At 53.3% G+C, this 18452-nt stretch overlaps 1 protein-coding gene across 7 annotated transcripts in view; it reads right to left on the bottom strand.

Annotated features, from left to right (window-relative positions):
* The window catches only part of DENND2B (DENN domain containing 2B), a 174547-nt gene that overhangs the window by 11088 nt on the left and 145007 nt on the right, over positions 1–18452 (bottom strand). For all 7 annotated transcript variants that reach the window (XM_060303539.2, XM_060303535.2, XM_060303536.2 and 4 more), the window contains 9 exons: positions 11873–12024; positions 9767–9982; positions 8687–8783; positions 8021–8065; positions 6829–7013; positions 5640–5749; positions 5379–5448; positions 2486–2563; positions 1805–1945 (listed from right to left, as the gene is read on the bottom strand). In XM_060303539.2, coding sequence (XP_060159522.1) covers positions 1805–1945; positions 2486–2563; positions 5379–5448; positions 5640–5749; positions 6829–7013; positions 8021–8065; positions 8687–8783; positions 9767–9982; positions 11873–12024 — 1094 coding nt within the window. The remainder of the gene's footprint in view (positions 1–1804; positions 1946–2485; positions 2564–5378; positions 5449–5639; positions 5750–6828; positions 7014–8020; positions 8066–8686; positions 8784–9766; positions 9983–11872; positions 12025–18452) is intronic.

Raw genomic sequence — 18452 nt, 5'->3', positions numbered from 1 at the left:
CAAACCCAACATCCACCTCTGACTCTCGGAGGATGACCTTCTTTTCCATTGTGAGAAAACTGCAGCCATCAGATGAGAATCCAGAATCTACAAGCCATGGCCCTTCCTTGCTGTTACACAAGGAAGTGCCCTTCTCTGCTGAAAAGCCAGTCTCTCCCTGGATCCCACCGCCCTGCCTTCTCACTGACAGTCTGACTGTCCCTTCCCTCTGCTGCTGCTTTAACCTCTTCCTCCAATGGGCCACTCCCACCAGCACCCAGACAACCACCTTCAACAGACTCTCCCCTGGCTCCACGTTACCCTTCAACCACTGCCCCTTCCCCATTTCTCCCCACAGCCAAACCTCTTAAAAGCTGTCTCTACAGGCTAGTCCCCCTTCTCAACCCCATTCACTTCTCAACTCTCTCTACTCAAGCTTCTCGGTCCCCTGACCGCCCCCGTTTCTGAAACTCAAGGCATCCCGCCACATCTCATCCTGACCTCGCCTGAGCCCTCCTTCCTTTCTTGAGAGGGCCCCTTCCTTGGCTTCCTGGGACTGCTCCTGTCTTAGTTTTCAGGTCTGCTGCTCCTCTGCTGCAGGCCCTCTAAATGCTGGAGGCCCTCGGGACTATCTTCTCTTCCCTGTCTACACTGTTTGCTACTAAACATCTTCTCCGGGATGTCTCGCAGGCATCGTGAATGTAACGTGCACGGAGTCAAGCTCTTCCTCCTCACAAACCTCCCTCAGGTGCTCCATCCGCTGACCTGTTGCTCAAGCCAGAAAACTGGGAATTCGCCTTCAAATCTCCCCAACACTATTCCCTATTTCCAATCAAACACAATGTGCTATTGACCCTAATTCTAAGGCACATCTCCAGTCCATCTATTCTCTTCACCTTTTCGTCCACACCTTAATCCAAACTCCGATCATCTCTTGCCTATACTACTGTAACATATCCAAGCTGGTCTCCCTGTTTTCACTCCAGTCCATAATCTACACAGCAGCCAGAGTGAGCTTTTAAAATCACATCTCGGATCTCATAAGCCTGCTTTCGAGACATTCCAAACCCTGAACTGGGCCCACAGGTGCCTTGTGGTTTGGCCCTGCTGTCTATCCGCCCTGCTCACTGCCTTTTTCAACCACCCTGGCCTTTTTACCCCGTTCCTTGGCAAGCGTCCACACTTGCCCAACTTTTGCTTTTACATGCTGTCCCTCTACCTGGAATAATCCTCTCCCGCCCATACCCTTCTCTTTTAGTCTCCCTCCTCCCACTTCATCTGGTTGACTCTACTCACCTTGGGTCCCCAGTAAAATGTCATTTCCTCAGAGGAGGGCTTTCCTGGCCCTTAATCTAAAGCACATCCCGTTACACACTCTCACTCTGTGCTTTCACTTGGCACCTAACACTTTTAGGGGTTATCTGTTTCTATGTACAAGTATTTATTTAGTGTCCGTCTCTCCCACTAGACTATGAACTCCACAAGGACCAAGCTGTGCCCCTCTTTAACTATGTGACTCTGCCTCAAGGTCTGCAGGAACCCTGACTGTGAGAGAGCACATATTCTGTCAACATTTGATGAATGAATAAAAGGTGGCCTGCAGTTTAGTCCAAACAGGTCAGGGAAGGCCCCTAGAAGCTGCAGAGAGTTAAGCAACGATTACAGTTCTGTCATTCACTCTTTTTAGTCCCTGTTGGTGAGGTGTGCAAATGTGCTGAGCAAGGAAGGGGCCGTGCTCGGCACCCCCAGAGACTGAGCTTGGCCCAGCAGGTCCCACGCCAGCCCCAGTCCATGGTCTGAGAGAAGAGGCAGCAGAAATCCCTACCTCATTGCCAGCCCCCGGCAGGAATGTCTTCACTTTGATGGTCTTCCCTGGGGCAGGGAAGGGTGATTCCATGAGACTTCTCATGAAGGGATAGACCAAAGCGGCGGAGATCCCACGCCGGCGCTCCACCTCATCTAGGACCTGTGCCCACCGCCAGCAGCCCAAAGAGGAAGGGTGTCAGGGCGCCACCCTCCCCTACCTCCTGGGCAGAGAAGAGGGCAGCCCGGCATCTGACCAGCCCGGGCCGAAAGCTGGGAGATGATGGACTATCTCGCCAGGAGCTTCATACCCTACCCTTCCCGTCTCCCTGGCCACTCGGTGTCGGCTCTACTCCCTAACTAGTCCTTGCCTCAGACTCCAAGATCTGAGTAGCTGGGCAAAGGAAATACCACTTGAGGTCGGGTTCCTGGGCACTTGGCTTCCCGCAGGGTCTCTGTCCCCAAGGACTCAGCTCCGCCCACGGCCCAGGGTGAGCTGTGACATTAGCAGACACTGCCGGTGCAGGAGCTGGTATATGGGGAGGGAGTCGGAGAGCTCGCTTGCACTTGCCCTTGCATTCTCGCCTTCTCTCACCCTCTCACACACAGACAGGTGGTTTTCTCATCTAAGCCACATGCAGATACTCCTATGGGAGCTGTCAGCTGGGGGAAGGGGGAGGGAAGTAAGCCAGAGCCCTCTTACCTTGGAAAACAAGCCGAAGCAGCCAAGGCGGCTGATGACACAGTACACCTCTGGCAACCGAGGCCCCTTCCCACTTGGCTGGGCCAGGACAAGGAGGAGAGAGACACAGACACAGAGGACGCATGGTTACTATATCTGACTCCTTTTCCTTGGGAACTGAGGACGAAGCACCAGTCTTCTAGTGAAGACTCTGGGCCTCTTCTAAACCTCTACTCAACCAGGCCCCCAAGGAAAGGGCTGTCACTCTTTGGGGGCAGGCTTCAGCCTCTGCTGGGCCTTCCAGCCCAAGGTACCAGACTCCTGCCAAGCTCTACACAGGCTCCGCCCTTCCCCCCCAGGAAGACACTGATGGGGGCTGGCAAAGGACAAAGCGGTTGGGCAGAGGCTATAGGGTGATTGTGGATTTATATCCCTAAATCCCCAGGCCCCCAGTTGAAGGGAGGGACTTGTGTACATCCTTAGGAGCAAGCCAGGCGGTCTTCTGCCTCCCAGAGGGGACATTCTGCAAAACATTCCTGTTCTCAGTTGCTCTTTTCTCCCTTCCTTGATCCATCCCCATTCTAGGAAAGCAAACTGACACCAGATAAGAGAAGCAAACTACTATTTATTGAATATTTACCGTATCCGAGTCCTGGGCTTGGAACTTTCCAAAAACTTGTTAGATAGGCATTATTATCCCCCTTTTATTGATGAGGAAACTGAGCTCAAAATTATTAAGCCATTGTCCAAGGTCATGTATAGAAGTCATGGAACCAGGAGTCTGTTTCTGCCTCTGATTTGCTGTATTACCTCTAAAGTATGCTGCCTTCTGACAGAAAGGAAGGGAAAGAAACACAAAGAGACTGGGCAGAGGCATGTACAGAGTAGAGGAGAACAAAGTAAAAGGGGGGTTTAAAAGGTAGGCAGCTGAAGGAGATGTGCACTGAGAGCTCCCCAGGCCTGGAGCCCCCAAATGCAGGCTGGAGTGAGTCCACAGGAGTTGACTTCTCCAGCCAGGGGCTGGCAGGGCTCTGTGGCTGCCTCTGGCTCAGAGGCCTGGAGTGCCCAGCAAGGCCGAGCGGGGAGGGAGCAGAGCAGCAGGTGCTGGCCCCTCATGCAGGCTGCTAAGCAAATGCAGATGGGCTATTTCAGTCTCCGAACCTGCTGGCCACACGTCACAGATCTAAAGAGAAGGCAGAATCTGTTTTTGTCCATATTAGGCCTGAAACTCACTCCTCTCTTCTTCTCTCTCCCCCGCCTCCCCTAAAGCCCCAAGTGATTAAAACAAGTATGTGGGATTTGGGTTAGAATCATTGTGTCCAATCTGCAGGAATGCCGAGCTAGTGCCAGCCCCCTTGGCAGGGACCCAGCCCAGGCCCTCTCTGAGCACGCCAGGACAAACATGCTCTTCCCTGGGGGCAGCAGGCCCACTGCAAAGGAGCAGCTCTGCTCCATCTCTGCTCCTGCAAAGGCAGCCTTTGGAACGCTACCCCCCCCCCAGGCCCAGGTAAAGCTGCCTGGCTCCCCACCTGGCATCTGTACTGCTCTACCTTCCCTTAGCCCCACTCACCAGGCATTCTATCTCCAAGTACTCCTTCTCCCCAGACTACCCTTTGGGGTGATCCAGGATACCAGACTTGGTGTTAAAGGACTTGGAGTCAACCTGGCTCTGGCCCTGATTGGCTGTATGACCCTAGGCAAGTCATTCTACCTCTGAGTCTCGGTTTCTTAATCTAAAGAACATATATAATAATACTGGGTTGGCCAAAAAGTTGGTTTGGGTTTTTCCATACGATGCTATGGAAAAACCCAAACCAACTTTTTGGCCAACCCAATGCCTCATGGGCTATTATGAGTAATAAAGAAAATGACATACTTAAAGCATCTAGCCTGGAACATAAACAGATCCCAAATCACAGTTCATTCCCTTTGCCCTGCCTTCTACATTGAAAGCCCTACCTCCTCTACTGGACTATCTAACGTTCCTTGAAGATAGGTGCCATGTCTAGCTCATCTTTATGTGCCTTTAGCGTATGCTGCCTAACCCTCAGCAGGTGTATGCTACATGTTTCTGAATGAATGAATGAACAGCCCAGAACCCTTCACCTGGAGTCCCTGCTATGCATCACCTTTGCCGAAGATCCCCCTCATCTGCCCCTTCTCCCACTAAGGCCTGGGAACCCTGAAACTCTGTCAACAATAACCCTGGTGAGCCCCAGGGGAGTGTGTGACAGGACTCTCTTTACCTTCACCTCAATCTATTTCCCAGGACTAATGAGAAGAGGGATGGTGTAGTGCTTCTCTCTCTACAACATGGCTTATATTTTCAAAACCCTCCCTTTCCCTTGAGTTCAAGGCATCTCTCCCAGAATCCCACAGAAGGTACTGCTCTGTCCCTGCTCAGCCTCCAGCCCTACCAGACCATGGACAGGATGCACATGAGGTTGTCCAGGTATGGGGGTGAGGAAGGTTGTCCTCCACCCCAATCTGATGCACACACACATACTGCTGGGTTGATGTGATCCTGCAATCAGGATCAGCAATCTGAGCCTGTAAGCCCAAAGTAAATGAACAAAAAGAAAAAGTATAGAAGAGCTAAAAACATATGACAGCCCAGTAGAAAGTGATCCAATCTCTTCCCTTATTGTAGATTATCTTAGATCCTGGGGCCCGATCAGAGGGGAACTTTAAGTCCTGCCATCCCAGGGAGTGCTTCGTGGAATGTGTGTGCATCTGTGTGTGTGTGTGTGTGTGTGTGTGTGTGTGTGTGTGTGTGTGTGTGTCCGTCCTCAGGCAGCATACAAGGAAGCAGAACATAGAACAACTTGAGTTTCTACCAGCTCAAGTTAAAGAAGAGCGTACACACATACAAACACTGTGGCCCAGTCCCTGAGGACCGAATGGCCCTACTTACTAGTAAGCGCCTGCAGTAGCCAAAGCGTCTGCTGCCATCCTCCCCAGTCAGCATGAAAGAGAACGTCTCACTGGAACAGGGAGAAGTCTGGCATCAGGGAAATATCAGAGGACCCAGGAAACAGCCCCCAAGAAGAGGGACCGCCCAGGAAGGGGGTGAAAGACCAGGCTGCGGTAGGAGAGGAGGCTGGGACTAGGGTGGGCCAGAGTCAGCTGCCCACTGTTATGGGGGTAAAGGAGGCTATGCTAGACCAGGTCTCACCTGCTGTACTCTGACACAGGAAGCCAGTCCTTGGCATCAGGGAAGCAAAACTGGGGAATGGCCTTGAGCCTCTCTTCTGCCTCCCGCATCTGCTTGGTGGGTCGGTCCAGCTGCAAGGAAGAGGAATATGGGGAGAGAGAGATAAGAGAAGACGTGGAACTTGGGACTGGTGGGGGGTAGCTGACAAATATCTCCTCCCCCGAGAGTCCTAGGTGGCACTTGCCCAACTGGCATGCTTCTCAGCAACCCTACCCTGACCCCACTCCCATTTCTCACAGAGAGGTCCGGGTGTGGGCTGAGTCATCATTTATTCATTCAGTATATGCCAAACTAGCACTTTCTATGTGGCACCTGGCATGTGCTGGGCTACCAATAGAAAACCAAGCGGACAAGGTCCCTGTCCCTGTGCATTCTGGTCAGCAGAGTGAGACAATCGACAACAAAATTTCAGAGGGTGCACAAAGGAAATACACAGGGCGATATGACAGAGATAAGTGGGTGGGTGGGGCTACTTTAGAGTGTCTAGAAAGATCTCCTATTTGATCGGAGAATGAAGAATGAGAAAGAGCCAGCAGCCAAGTGAAGAGCTGGGGAAAGAAGATTCCCGGCAGAGGCAATGGCAGAGAGAAAGGGCCCGAGTGTTACAGGAAGAGAAAGGAGGCCAGGCGGGCTGGCTGGGGGCAAGCAGGGAAGGAGTGGTAAGAGCTCAGGTACGTGGGGGAAATGGGGAGTGAGTGCTAATGGGTACAGGGTTTCTTTTGAGGGTGATGAAAATGTTCTAAAATTGATCACATAACTGTGACTATACTAAAAGTTATTGAATTGTATGCTTTAAACAGGTGAATTATATAGTATGTGAATTGTATCTCAATAAAGTGGTTAAAAAAGAGAAAAGAAAAGTAATAAGGTAGGAGAAGTAGCTGGGGGCCCTTCCTCAGGACCCTTGAAGTCCTGGAAACAACGTGGATCTCATTCTAGGCACGCTGGGGGGTGTTCTCTCCGCCCTCATCCTCCGAATGCTCACTGGCCCAAACCCACCCCCTCTCCTCCCTCCCGGCTACAGGCAGACACGCTCAGTGCAGTGAGGTGAGTTGCTAAGGCAGGAACAGGATCTCTCTTCTTCCCCAGATGGGCCAGGCAGAAAGGAGGAGGCAGAGGAAGGGGCAGGGAAGGAGGGAGGCAGCCTCACCTTGGGAAACTGGTAGGAGACCTCAGGGAGGTACGTGTTTCGGGATGGCTTCCTCTTGAGCGACACCACCACGAAGCACTCGAACAGCTCCCGTTCCTGCCACTCGAGCAGCTCCAGCTCCAGGGTCCGGTAGCTGGGTGCGCGCTTCAGCATGGACTGGATGTGGACCAGGCGCTGCGTGTGGGCTGGGGGCAGGTCACACGTCAGGGACGAGACCCCCACGTTAGCCCCCTCCACCCCACGCTCAGGGCTCCATCCCCAGGGGTCACCTCTAAGTGCAGGAGCCTAGTCTGACAGCCTGACACAACGAGGTCTGGGGGAGAAGTGGCAGGAGCAAGGTGTGTAGCCTGTCTGCCCTGACACAGTCAGGGCGTCCTGGAGCCTCTGGAGGCTGAGCTGGGGCCAACAGACTGCCTGAGCCAGGCACATCCAGGGATGCATCAATGGCACCCAGCCACCCCTGCCCCTGTGCCAACAGGACTAGAAGATATGAACATCCACGAAGCCTTCACCCTAGGGCCCCTATCAGTCCTTGGACTTGGACCCTTTTTCCCTGTCCCCAGGCACAAAGTCCACTTGCCCACTTGCCTGGGGGACCAGCAGAGGAGGGAAGGAGGGAGCTAGTTCCCACATACTTTAATCATCCAGGAAGGTCTAGGCAGGGCTTCCCAGTAGAGAAGGAACAGAGGTTTGCCCAAGGCCCCCTGGAACATGAAGGTCCCAGAACCTTTCCAGGGAGGTGGTAGCTCTCCTCTCTAGGGAGAGGGAAGATGAGTGGCCTCAGGGCCTCCAGAGTACCAGTTTCCTCAGACTTTGGCACACTTCTTACAACCAGAAGAGGTACTTGTAACCTATTGAACCCATCTCTGACTCTCCAGATTCACAAAACTTACCAGGCAAACCTAGCACCCAATTTTCATGGACAACAGCTTGGGAAAGTAAGGCAGGGTCACCAGCCTTAAATTTGGGAAAAGGAGATGGTTGCATTTAATCTCTCAGGGTCGAGCTCCATGACTGTAGGAATGGACTCCCCTAGAGCTCCTTGCTCTGTTGGCCTCGTATCCTGCCTGCCATCGCCTCTCCAAATGGGGCCACTCTGGGATATTGGAACTGCATGTGCAGATAAGGGAAGGCTGATTCCCCACAGCCAGGGCAGGAAAGGGGTCCATGCTCTTGGGGAGCCATGCCTCACCTTTGAACCTGTCGTCGGAGTCGCTCTCGCTCTCACTATTCTCATCTAGAAAAGTTAAGAGCAGAGTGCATGCTTGCTGAGCCATTGCCCCACAGCAAATGTTTTCTGTGCCCCCCACCCAGCTCTTCTCATGAGGGATGTACCTCGTCTGGGCTCCAGTGGGCCCCTGGCCAGGTGCTGCGTGGCCCGGGGCCAGGGTCCCTCAGAGCTCAAACTGCAGGTGCTAATCTATATCCAAACCCCTATCCACCCAGTCCTGGTTCGGGGCAAGCTGAGGGCCGAAGTTGGAGGCTGAGCCAGCAGAGAGGCCTATCAGCCTGGAACACAAGGGTCTTGCCTCCAGGAGGCCAAGATTTGAAATGGGAAACAGACCACAGTGCTCAGTAAGTCTGGCCTTTCCTTTTGCCAGATGCAGATTCCCACACCCACTTTCCTATTCAGGGCCTCACAGCCCAAAGTCTGCACTAACCCTTCCCAAGGCTTTCTTCCCTCTTTGGCCCTCCCCTCCTATGTGGCCACTTTTTCACAAGGCTCTACCCTCCTAGAAGACAGGAGGATCCCACGATTGCCCCATGGAAGGGTAAAGTGAGGCTAGTCCATGCCTCTCCCCACTTCTAATGCCCAAGGACCCCAGAAACCTGAGCCAGCTCAGGCATCCAGGCCTACCTCTCAGTGATGATGTCTCAATGCTGGACATGGACAGCTTTTTTAACCTCTTCTTTCCCCGCTTGGCATTGTAGATGGAGTTAATTCTTTGGACAAGCTGGGTGAGAAAAGCAGGGAGGGTGAGGCAACCCTAACACCAACTGCCCCGGCTCCTCAGAAGGCTGATTTACAGAGGTCGTCCATTCCCTTACTGGTACAAGCCTTCTGCCCTCTCCGCAATGGGCCCAGTACTGGTCTCCCTCCTGCACTGGCCCCAAGGGCAGACTGGTGGCTCCCCATCTACTTGTCCCCTTAGTGGTCTCCTGCCCCCAAGACAAGGACTTTACACTTAGCTCCCCAGAGGAAGGAACTGTGATCAAACTAGACAGGATGGGAGCTCCTGGGTCTCAAGAGTCCCTGAACCAAGTGAGACAAAGAGCTGCTCAGAGGCAATAACAGGAACAAGGATTGAGCCTTTCTCCTCTGGGCTACAACCTGGGGCCCTGGCAGGAAGGAGCTAAATTCCCAATATACCCAAGCATTGTTTGCAGGCTAAAAATACCACTTGGCTAAATCCTGCTGCTTTGGGCTGGGGATTTGGGCCTGGCTATCTATGTGTGCAAATCATTGCTGAAAACTCTCAATTCTGAGAGTTATAGAAAGGAAGACCCATGTTTGGGTCCTATGTCCTTCAAAGCCTGGAGATGTCTCTGCATACACAGAGACTTCGTGCACCCCACACTCACTAATGGGGAGCTTCTTAAGGACTGTTTCCATCCACCCAGTGGCGTAGAGTACTCCCTGGGGGCCAGGCTAGCCTGTTTTCCCCTAACATCTGCACAGCATTAATCACTTAGGGCATCTTTATTGATAAGAAAAGGAAATAAGCCAGATGAAAAAGAAAGGCCAGTGCCTGGACCTGAAATTGATTTCAGGAGAATTGAGGAAGCAGGCCCAGATTAGGGAGGGAGGGAGGGAGGGAAGGAAGGAAGGAAGGGAGGAAGGGAGGAAGGGAGGGAGGGAGGGAGGGGGGAGGAGAAAAGAGCCACTGCCTGCCTGCCCACCTGCCCAGCCCCAGCCAGCTCCAGCTGGGGAGGCTACCTTGGGAATGCGGCGGGCCCGGCGGCTGGACAGCAGTTCACTCGTGGTGCTGAGGCTGTCCTCATTGAGGCTGGAGGGTGAAGATGGCAGGCTCAACTGAGCCAGCAGCAGCATGTCGTCATGGCTGTGCCTCTTGGGTAATCGTGGCAGCCGGTGGCTCTTCCTTTCTGACCAGTTCCCACTGCGTAGGGACTGGCTGCCGGGTTTCAGGGAGAGCTGGCATGGGAGAGGGGACATGGGAGAAGGACTCAGCACAGATGCCTTGGCTGGCACCTGTCTGCTGGGACCTGGACAGAGAAGCCACAGGCTGGCATCCCAGACTCCTCCAAATCCCACCTGGAATTTCCATCTACCAGGGTTTCCTCTTTTAAGAGCTCAGCTGCTGATCAGCAGCTCAGGGCTAGATTCGATACTTGCTTCCACAAAGGAAGCTTAACTACTTCTTCCAGAAAAAAGAAAGCAGAGACTAAGAAAACTGGGCTGTCTATCTGAGTGGAAAAAGAAGACCAAGTGAGAAATCTGCGGGCCCCTCCTGAGCTCTGGGACACGGCTTAGACTCTGCTCATTACTGGGTGTGGTCGACGGAGCCAGTCTCCCCCACTCAGCCCCTGAGTTAGTCCTAAAAGGCTTCTCTAGCAGAGGCCAGAATACATGTCAACCCAGCCCTGCTCACTTCTTCCAGGGAGAATACAGGGCTCTGACCACCAAAGCCTGGCAAGGCAGGCCTCGGAGCCAGTGGCTCCCTCACCTACGTGGTCCTGGACTGCTCCCATCCCTGCCTGGATCTACTTTCTGCCTCCCTCTGTCTAGACTGACACCCTTCAGCACAGGGCACCTTACTCTTGGCGGATCCGGCTCACCACCAAAAAGCCAGCACCCCCGCAAACTTGGCATGCCTTCCACCTGCCGTCTGGATGTGGCATTGCCTCTCATCACTCTTCAGCAAGTCCTCCTTCCCTCCCATCCCCCAATTTCCCCTTCCGACCCAATCAGTCTGGAAATACAAATTCAATGGAAGCTTATTTGAACAGAGCACATTAGAGAGGTAAGTCTTTTATAAAAAGTCACATCATTCCAAAGCCAGAAGAAATAATTTTTATATTCTCTAGCCAGTGTTATAAAATATCTAGGAGAGGGGCTTCCCTAGTGGCGCAGTGGTTAAGAATCCGCCTGCCAATGCAGGGGACACGGGTTCGAGCCCTGGTCCGGGAAGATTCCACATGCCGTGGAGCAATTAAGCCCGTGCGCCACAACTACTGAGCCCATGTGCCACAACTACTGAAGCCCGTGCACCTAGAGCCCGTGCTCTGCAACAAGAAAAGCCACTGCGATGAGAAGCCTGCGCACTGCGACGGAGAGTAGCCCCCACTCGCCGCAACTAGAGAAAGCCTGTGCGTAGCAATGAAGACCTAACACAGCCAAAAATAAATAAATAGATAGATAGATGAATAAATAAATAAATAAAATTTATTAAAAAAAAAAAAAAAGTCTAGGAGAGTTAGAGTTGCTTGGGTAGGTCCAAGATAGGATCTCTATTCTCCTGCCTCCTGTCCACCGTGGACAAGGCCAGAATGAGCTATAGTCTAAGAGCTTCCTTCAACTCTTCACCTTTCTTCTCATTCTGCCTCTATCAGTCCATTCCTCGGAGATTCATCCATTCAACCATTTATTCAGTGGGAGTGGTTCCAGGTCCTGGGGACACCTGTCTAGTTCTCCAAATCAGGTTCTTGGGCCTACGCCTGGCCCCTAAATGCCAGTGCTGAGATCAGTTCTGCCAGAGCTGCAGAATACCAAGACTCCAACCTGGGCCCTGTCTTCCTGTTTCCAGGAAGGGGAGGAGAAATAATGATTAGACAGGAGACGACAGGGGCTCCTGCCTTAGTTTTGCAGCTCAGAGCTCAAGCAGTGAGGGGAAGAAGGTGGGACAGGGTGCCCCTAAGAGCACATCTCGATTGGCCACAAGCATATCGACACGGCAGAAGTCCCTGAGTGCAGAGCTCTTCCCTGACGTCACCTTCGCCTAGCACTAGTGAGGCAAAAAGCCTGAGTGGAAGCTGGCCCACGCCTCGTGCTGACCCTCCAGGCCCAAGTCAGGGCTGCTGTTACCTGAGCGGGTGGGTTGTTGTACTTCCTGTCCTGAGGACTCCACATCCTGTGCAAAGAGTCCAAGGAGTTCTCAGACAGTTGCTGGGATTTTCGTCCTGCTCTTCGGCTCTTTAAGTCCACATCCTCATACGGATTCTCCTTGGGCAGATCTCCTGCAGAGGAGGAAAAGTTAGAGAAGGGGGAGAAGGCAAGAAGGAAACACACACACACACACACACACACACACACACACACACAAATAAACAAGCAGAATTCCTGTGAGCCAAAGAGAGTGGCTTCTGCCTGGCCCTTCAGCTCATGAGTCATGCAGCTGCCCGTCTGCAGTGGGGAGGCTACAAACAGATGCTGGCTCCAAGTCCAGAAGCTGAACCCCCCACCTCCAGTTCAGCTCAGCCTTGCCTGGCCTCTGCTTTGTAAATTCAGGGACTGCACAAGACTGGCTCAGCCACCCATGCCTGTGCCCAGCCAGAGGACAAAGCCAACACCAGGCGTCTCTCCTTGGCTCCAGTCCCTTTGCTGCAAAAGCCCCAGAGATATACAGTTCAAGGTAGAAAAGGCTTTCAGAGGTCACACGGCTGTCCCTTCACCCACTGCTCCCTGAGGACCACTTCTGGAGATGGGCATGGAAGGGCGCTGCGAACTCTAGGGTGCCGGGCTTCACCAGCCCTCCCTCCTGCCTGTACGCTGTGCCACAGCTCTCTCAGGACAGGGCTTTTGCCTGGTACACCGAAGTGGTGAGCGCTCAGTATTATTTGTTCAATGAACCGCTCTGACTACAGCGTCACTCCACTTCCTCCACCACAGACCTCAGCAAGAAGACAATGGTCAGCAATCCCCTTTTGGAATAAACTCTCCTGCTATGACACATGGGAGATGTGAAAGGCTTGAAAGGAGTTTGGGCTGGAGGGGTGGGGTTGGTGGGGAGTTCTTGTTTCTCTTCTCAGGACTCAATTCTAAAACCCCTGGCAGTAGGCACTGTATTGGCACTCAAAGTCCAAAGCATAGTCCCTGCCCTTGAAGAGAAACCCCTTCCCACAAGCCATGCCCTCCTGCCCCTTTCCTGCCAACACATACCTGGACTTTTCTAAAATATAATAATATCATGAGCAGGGTCAGTCCTAGAATCACAGTCGTGCAGCAGAATCACAGTGGTGACAAGGTCCACGGGGACTGTGAGGAAATACTGCCCTCTACTGCCCTTTGTCTTGTCTTTCCTTAGCCTCCCCTCGGTACCAAGGCCACTGTTTGGGACGCAGGTACTAGTGGCCAGAATGCGGCTTTGCTGGAGGTGGCACACAGGAAGCTGCTAGCAGGGCTCACTCCAGCTTCTCCAATCAGCAGCGGGATTGAGCTTGGGTGATCACTGAGCCCCAGGGATGCCTGCCCGTGCCTCCCACCATAGAGGAGTTCAGACGTCACTTCTCAGGGAGCAGACAGAAGAAAGAGCCATAGACTAGACACACAAAGGCCACTGGGTGTGTAAGCTTTCCTAGGATAGGACACAGGAGAAAAACCAAATCCCTACATGCTTCTTTCAGATTTTTCCATTTCCAAAACCAAGATCTCCCCCCGTTGTGGTATCTACTTATTACTATCATGGAAAACCACCATGAACTTAGAAAATGCCTTTACAGAGGTGTAGGAGGAGGGATGGGGGGGGCTGTGAAGGGGGGATTTCGGTCACAGCTAATTAGACTGCCATGGGAGCAATACAAATCTCTGTAAACTTATGAGTCAAAGATGGGTCAAGGAAGGATTTGGGACTGAATTAAGTGATTCCCAACATCAGCAGAGTCCCCAGCAATTGAACAGACGTTTTCCTGTAACACAGTCATGCTATGAAAATGACTTGTCTCCATTCCAGAGCCCTGACTAAGCAGAGCTGGCCCAGCAAGCCTGCCTCCAGAAGCCAAATATGAAACCTGGCATCCCCTGCATGTTTTCTCCAGCCTACCCCACTGTGGGCACTTTGGGAGGAATCAGGATAGACTCTGTATGTCTTGGTCCCTCTCCAACATATATCCTACAGCAGTGAGGTTGGGGGACCAAGGACTGGAGAAAGCCAGGACACAGTCTTCCTGATCCTGTGAAGCAGGACAGAGCTGAAGGGGTCAGGAAGAACATTTATTCCAGGCTCATCAAATCTAAACTGCTTTGGGCTGGATGACCAGCCAGAGTCCTTATCATCATGCCCCAACCTACAGGATGACCCTGTCTCAACTCCTTTAGAAGAGTTGCTCCAAACTACTGACACTTGGTGCTGGATAATTCTTGTGGTGGTGGACTATCCTGTGCATCTGTAGGATGTTTAGTAACAACCCTGGCCTCAATCCACCAGACAGATGACAGTAGCATCCTCTCAGTTGTTACAAACAAAAAAATGTCTCCAGACACTGTCAAATGTCCCCTGAGCAGATGGGTGGATAAATGGATGATGGGTGGATGGGTGGACAGATGGACAATGGAAGGAAGGAAGGAAGGAAGGAGGAAAGGAAAGGAAGAGAGGAAGAAAGGAAAGGTGGATGAGTGGATGGGTGGACGAAACTGTGCCCCCATTCCCACTCACCCCATTAAGAACCACTGCTTTAGACAGATGTTTCTAAACTTCCTAATAGCTTCTGAGTGCCATGGCGTGAGTCCCAAGGCAAACCCTCTTTTCCTCCCTCCTTCACTCCTTCTCTTCTCTCCCTTCTTTCTTTCCCCACAATCAAAGCTGTGAACATTCATATAAAATCCAAAGCTCCGGACTTCCCTGGTGGAGCAGTGGTTAGGAGTCCATCTGCCAATGCAGGCGACCCGGGTTCGATCCCTGGTCCGGGAAGATCCCACACTCCACGGAGCAACTAAGCCCGTGCGCTACAACTACTGAGCCTGCGCTCTAGAGCCCGCGAGCCACAACTACGGAGCCTGCGTGCCACAACTACTGAAGCCCGCACGCCTAGAACCTGTGCTCCGCAACCAGAGAAGCCACCACGATGAGAAGCCCGTGCACCGCAACAAAGAGTAGCCGCTTGTCGCAACTAGAGAAAGCCCGTGCGCAGCAGCAAACACCCAACACAGCCAATAAATAAATAAGAATTTTTTTTTAAAGTTAAAAAAAAAAAAATCCAAAGCTCCAAGAAATAGATGTAGGAGACTGAGGCCCAGGGAAGTAATAGATGCACATCAGTGATAACCTGGGAACTGAGAACAGTTGGGAACACCAGGGTCTCAAGCCCAGTATTGCCTCTGGAAACTAAATTTCAGGAAAGCCTTAAACGCCTGCTCCTCCCGACTGTTCAGCCCTAACGTCAGCCTCTTTCTTCTCCAGCAAGGTTAACATCCTCTCTGATATAACCAGGCCACTAATCATTTCTCCAGGAAATGACGGCTGGCCCTGGCCCAAGCCCTGCCTCCCAGCCTTAGCTTGGGCCCTTCACAGCCCCCGTTCACCTATTACTCTCAGCTTCCTGGACTGTTCTGACTACCCTTCTGGAGCTGCCTCATGGAGACACTCCCAGCCATCTGTCCAGGGAGTAAGGGTGCCCAGGGGATGGGGATGTGCAGAGACCAAGCAGTCCCCGAGGCCTAGAGCCACTAAACGGAATCTGCTGAGAGCAAATCAACCCCAAAGCAATGGCTCAGAGCTGGGAGAGGAGGAGGGCTGGAGAGCCGGGCTCGGAACCTTCTCTGGAGGAGCAGAGCCACAGCGAAGCGGAAGAAGCTGGAGCCGAGGGGAGAAACCTGGGGAAGCTTTGGCAGGGACATGGATGGGAGACCGGAAGCCTGGCAGACCTCAAGACTTTCACCTGCATTCTTGCCCACGCAGCTTCCTCGAGGGTGCTCCACGCTGCCCTTGGAGAGAGAGAAGAGGTAGGCCCTCCTCCCCCGAGGCCTGGCCTGAGCAGCTCCATCTCATCAAGCCCAGCTGTGGAAGCCAGAGGTCTCAACCTTTCCCAGCTTTGCTGATGAGACAAGGGACAGGGGCATCGCCAAGAATTTCTGCTTTGCACTCTTTTAAAGGCGCTGGTCAGAGCCCAGACTTATCACATGGATCCTCTTGAAGGAAGAACCCAGTCCCACCTAGCCCTGCCCCCACTCCTCCCCACGTCTCCTTTGGTCACTAACCACAGGTGCCAAGCACCCCACCCCCCAACAAACGCACAACTGGAAGAACCAGTTAGAGAAGGGGTGTGTCTGTGCACAAGCACTGAGAATTTCCCCGAACGGAATCTGAAGCTTCCCAGACCACACCCATGGCTAGGGCCGTGGGTCTGCAGATTCCCTCCCCAGCCCTCTCCTGCTTCCAACCAGCTGTTTCTCCTGGTTCTCAGCCTCCTCCCCACCCTCGCACAGTGGAGACAGGGCCAGATTAGGGGCCCAACTCCCGCGACAATACATAGCACATCAGATGGGGAGCTCTAAGGGGCCAGTTGTTACCACCCTCCGAGGCTGGACAACATTTACCAACTGCCCGGGCACCGTTCCCTGGACCGCACCTCTGGGCGGCAGCCTCTATGCTGTTAGATGTCTCTGTTTCCCAGCCTTGGGACAAATGAGAGAAGAAGGCAGAAAGAGCAGAGGCTCAAAAAGCTTTGCAGTAAGGCTGACTGGCTCTGTCCCCAGCTCCCACCCCGCTCAAGTTCCTGGAAACTCTCCCTCAGCCCCAGCTAGCTGAGGGGAGTGGGAATCTCTGCAGGAATGCAGCCCAGGCTCCTTGGTCAGGCGCCGAGGCCACTCCACATAACTCTCTAATAAGCTGCTTCCTTGGGTGCATTTTTAACTGTCAGGCTCAGAACGCAAACGATTATAAGGCTTTGTAGGATAGCAGCGTCTTCCAGAGGCAGACGTCAAATTGGACAGGCGAGAATTAACCAGCCCCACGAAGCAACATGGCAGTAACTTTATTTCTGAACCACTCTATTGCAAATTAGCAAGATAACCTCAGCCTGTTTTGGAGTATTTCACCCCAGTTTCCAAGGTGTCATGCCTGGTATGGGCAGGAGGCTAGCACACTCCCCAGGGCCCCTCGTTCAGGTCCAGGGCTCACGGAGAAGACGTGTTAGTCTCTGGGCCAGCTGGCCCTCAGCCTCTTACAGACACGGAACTCCAGACCAATGGGCTGGTCCCCGAGACAAAGACTCAGCACGGGAGCTCTGGCCCGTGCCCACCTCCCGCCACAACCCGATTATCACACCCCCAGAACAAAGCTCCGTCTCGTCCTGGGCAAGGGAGGCAGCACAAGAAAGAGCTGGATAGTCCAAACCCGAACACCTCAGCCTCGCAGAGCACAGGCTGGGCCAAGAAGACAGAGAAGGCTCCCAAGAAGTCAGGCACTGGTTAGTGGAAGGCAAAAGTGAAAGTGACATTCAGAGTTCAGCAACAAGGGCCCCCCACCAAAGCCTTTAAGGGTGTGGGTCCAAATTCTTGGGCCTGTCGCCAGGGAAGGAGAAAGGGTAAGTCAACCAGAATCTGAGAGAAAGAGAGAGATTCTCCCTTGTATTTCCCTCTGGCCTCCCTGGTCAGGTCGAGAAGTTCAGGCGGGGCTGCTCTGGGGATACTGAAGGAGGAAAACGTGCCCAGGGCACTGAACAACCGGAGACGCTGAAACCCACCCTACCCTCACACCACAAGGGCGACGCAAAACACCCAGGTGCCCTCCCTCCTCCCTCCTCCCCATCCCTCTTCCCCCACTCTACACAACGCTCCAAAGACCCAGAAGCTAGTGGAACAGCTAAGGAACATGCCCCAGTCCCAACCTCACCTCACACCAGCCCTCGCCCCTAGCTTCTGGCTCGTCCAGCTAAGAAGCATGCAAGCTGCTCCTCTATCTTCTTGCCTCCTTGAGCAACATCTCGCAGTGGCCGCAAGCCCCCTCCACTGAGTGAGGCTCAGACACACTTGCCTCCCCGTTCCTCTGGACAGGGAGAAATGGTTGAAGCAGCCCTTTCTCTATTCCAGCTCAGCTGATGCAAGAACATTCCCCTGCATGAGATCCCCGGGCAGCACAGAAAGGCTGCAAAGCCTCCTCAGAGAAGAGAGGCCAGCGAGGCCCCAGCGTTGGCAGCGCCTGGATCCTGAGCAGGGGGGCAGCTGAAAACTGGAGTCTGCCCTGTCCCCTGCGGCAGCCACACTGGGTGCTCCCAAGGGCCCTGGGCAGCAACGACACATGACAATTCCTCTCAAACTAGAGGAAACAGACTTGTACCCTGCTCAGGGCCGGGAGGCAGATGGGGCTGTGCCCCTGATCCCCACAGCTCTGGACCTCAGCTCTGGGCGACCGTGTGTACAAAGCTTTTTCCCAGTAGTAAAGGAAGAGGCCTCCCTCCCCAAACCCGTTTGCTGTTCTGGAGAATCTCGTTCCCACAGTCCTTCTGATATGACCGAATTTCGGACGGCTACATGCTATACACTCCCATCCTGGGAAAGCAGTGCCTGTGTGGACCTGAGCACTGCTGCTGGCTTCCCAGAAATCCTGGCCCAGCAAGTTGTACGGAGAAAACTGGGAAACCGATGGCTCCCATCAAATGAGGGAATAGAGGACCCTCTCTTCCGAAGATCCCACAGTCTTATCTGGAGGGTTCTCCACTAGGGCCACTCC

This window comes from Globicephala melas, chromosome 8 (genome assembly GCF_963455315.2).
Source record: "Globicephala melas chromosome 8, mGloMel1.2, whole genome shotgun sequence".
In the NCBI taxonomy this organism is placed as follows: Eukaryota; Metazoa; Chordata; class Mammalia; order Artiodactyla; family Delphinidae; genus Globicephala; species Globicephala melas.
Note: the sequence above shows the minus strand (reverse complement) of the source record. Positions and strands in the feature narration are given on the sequence as shown.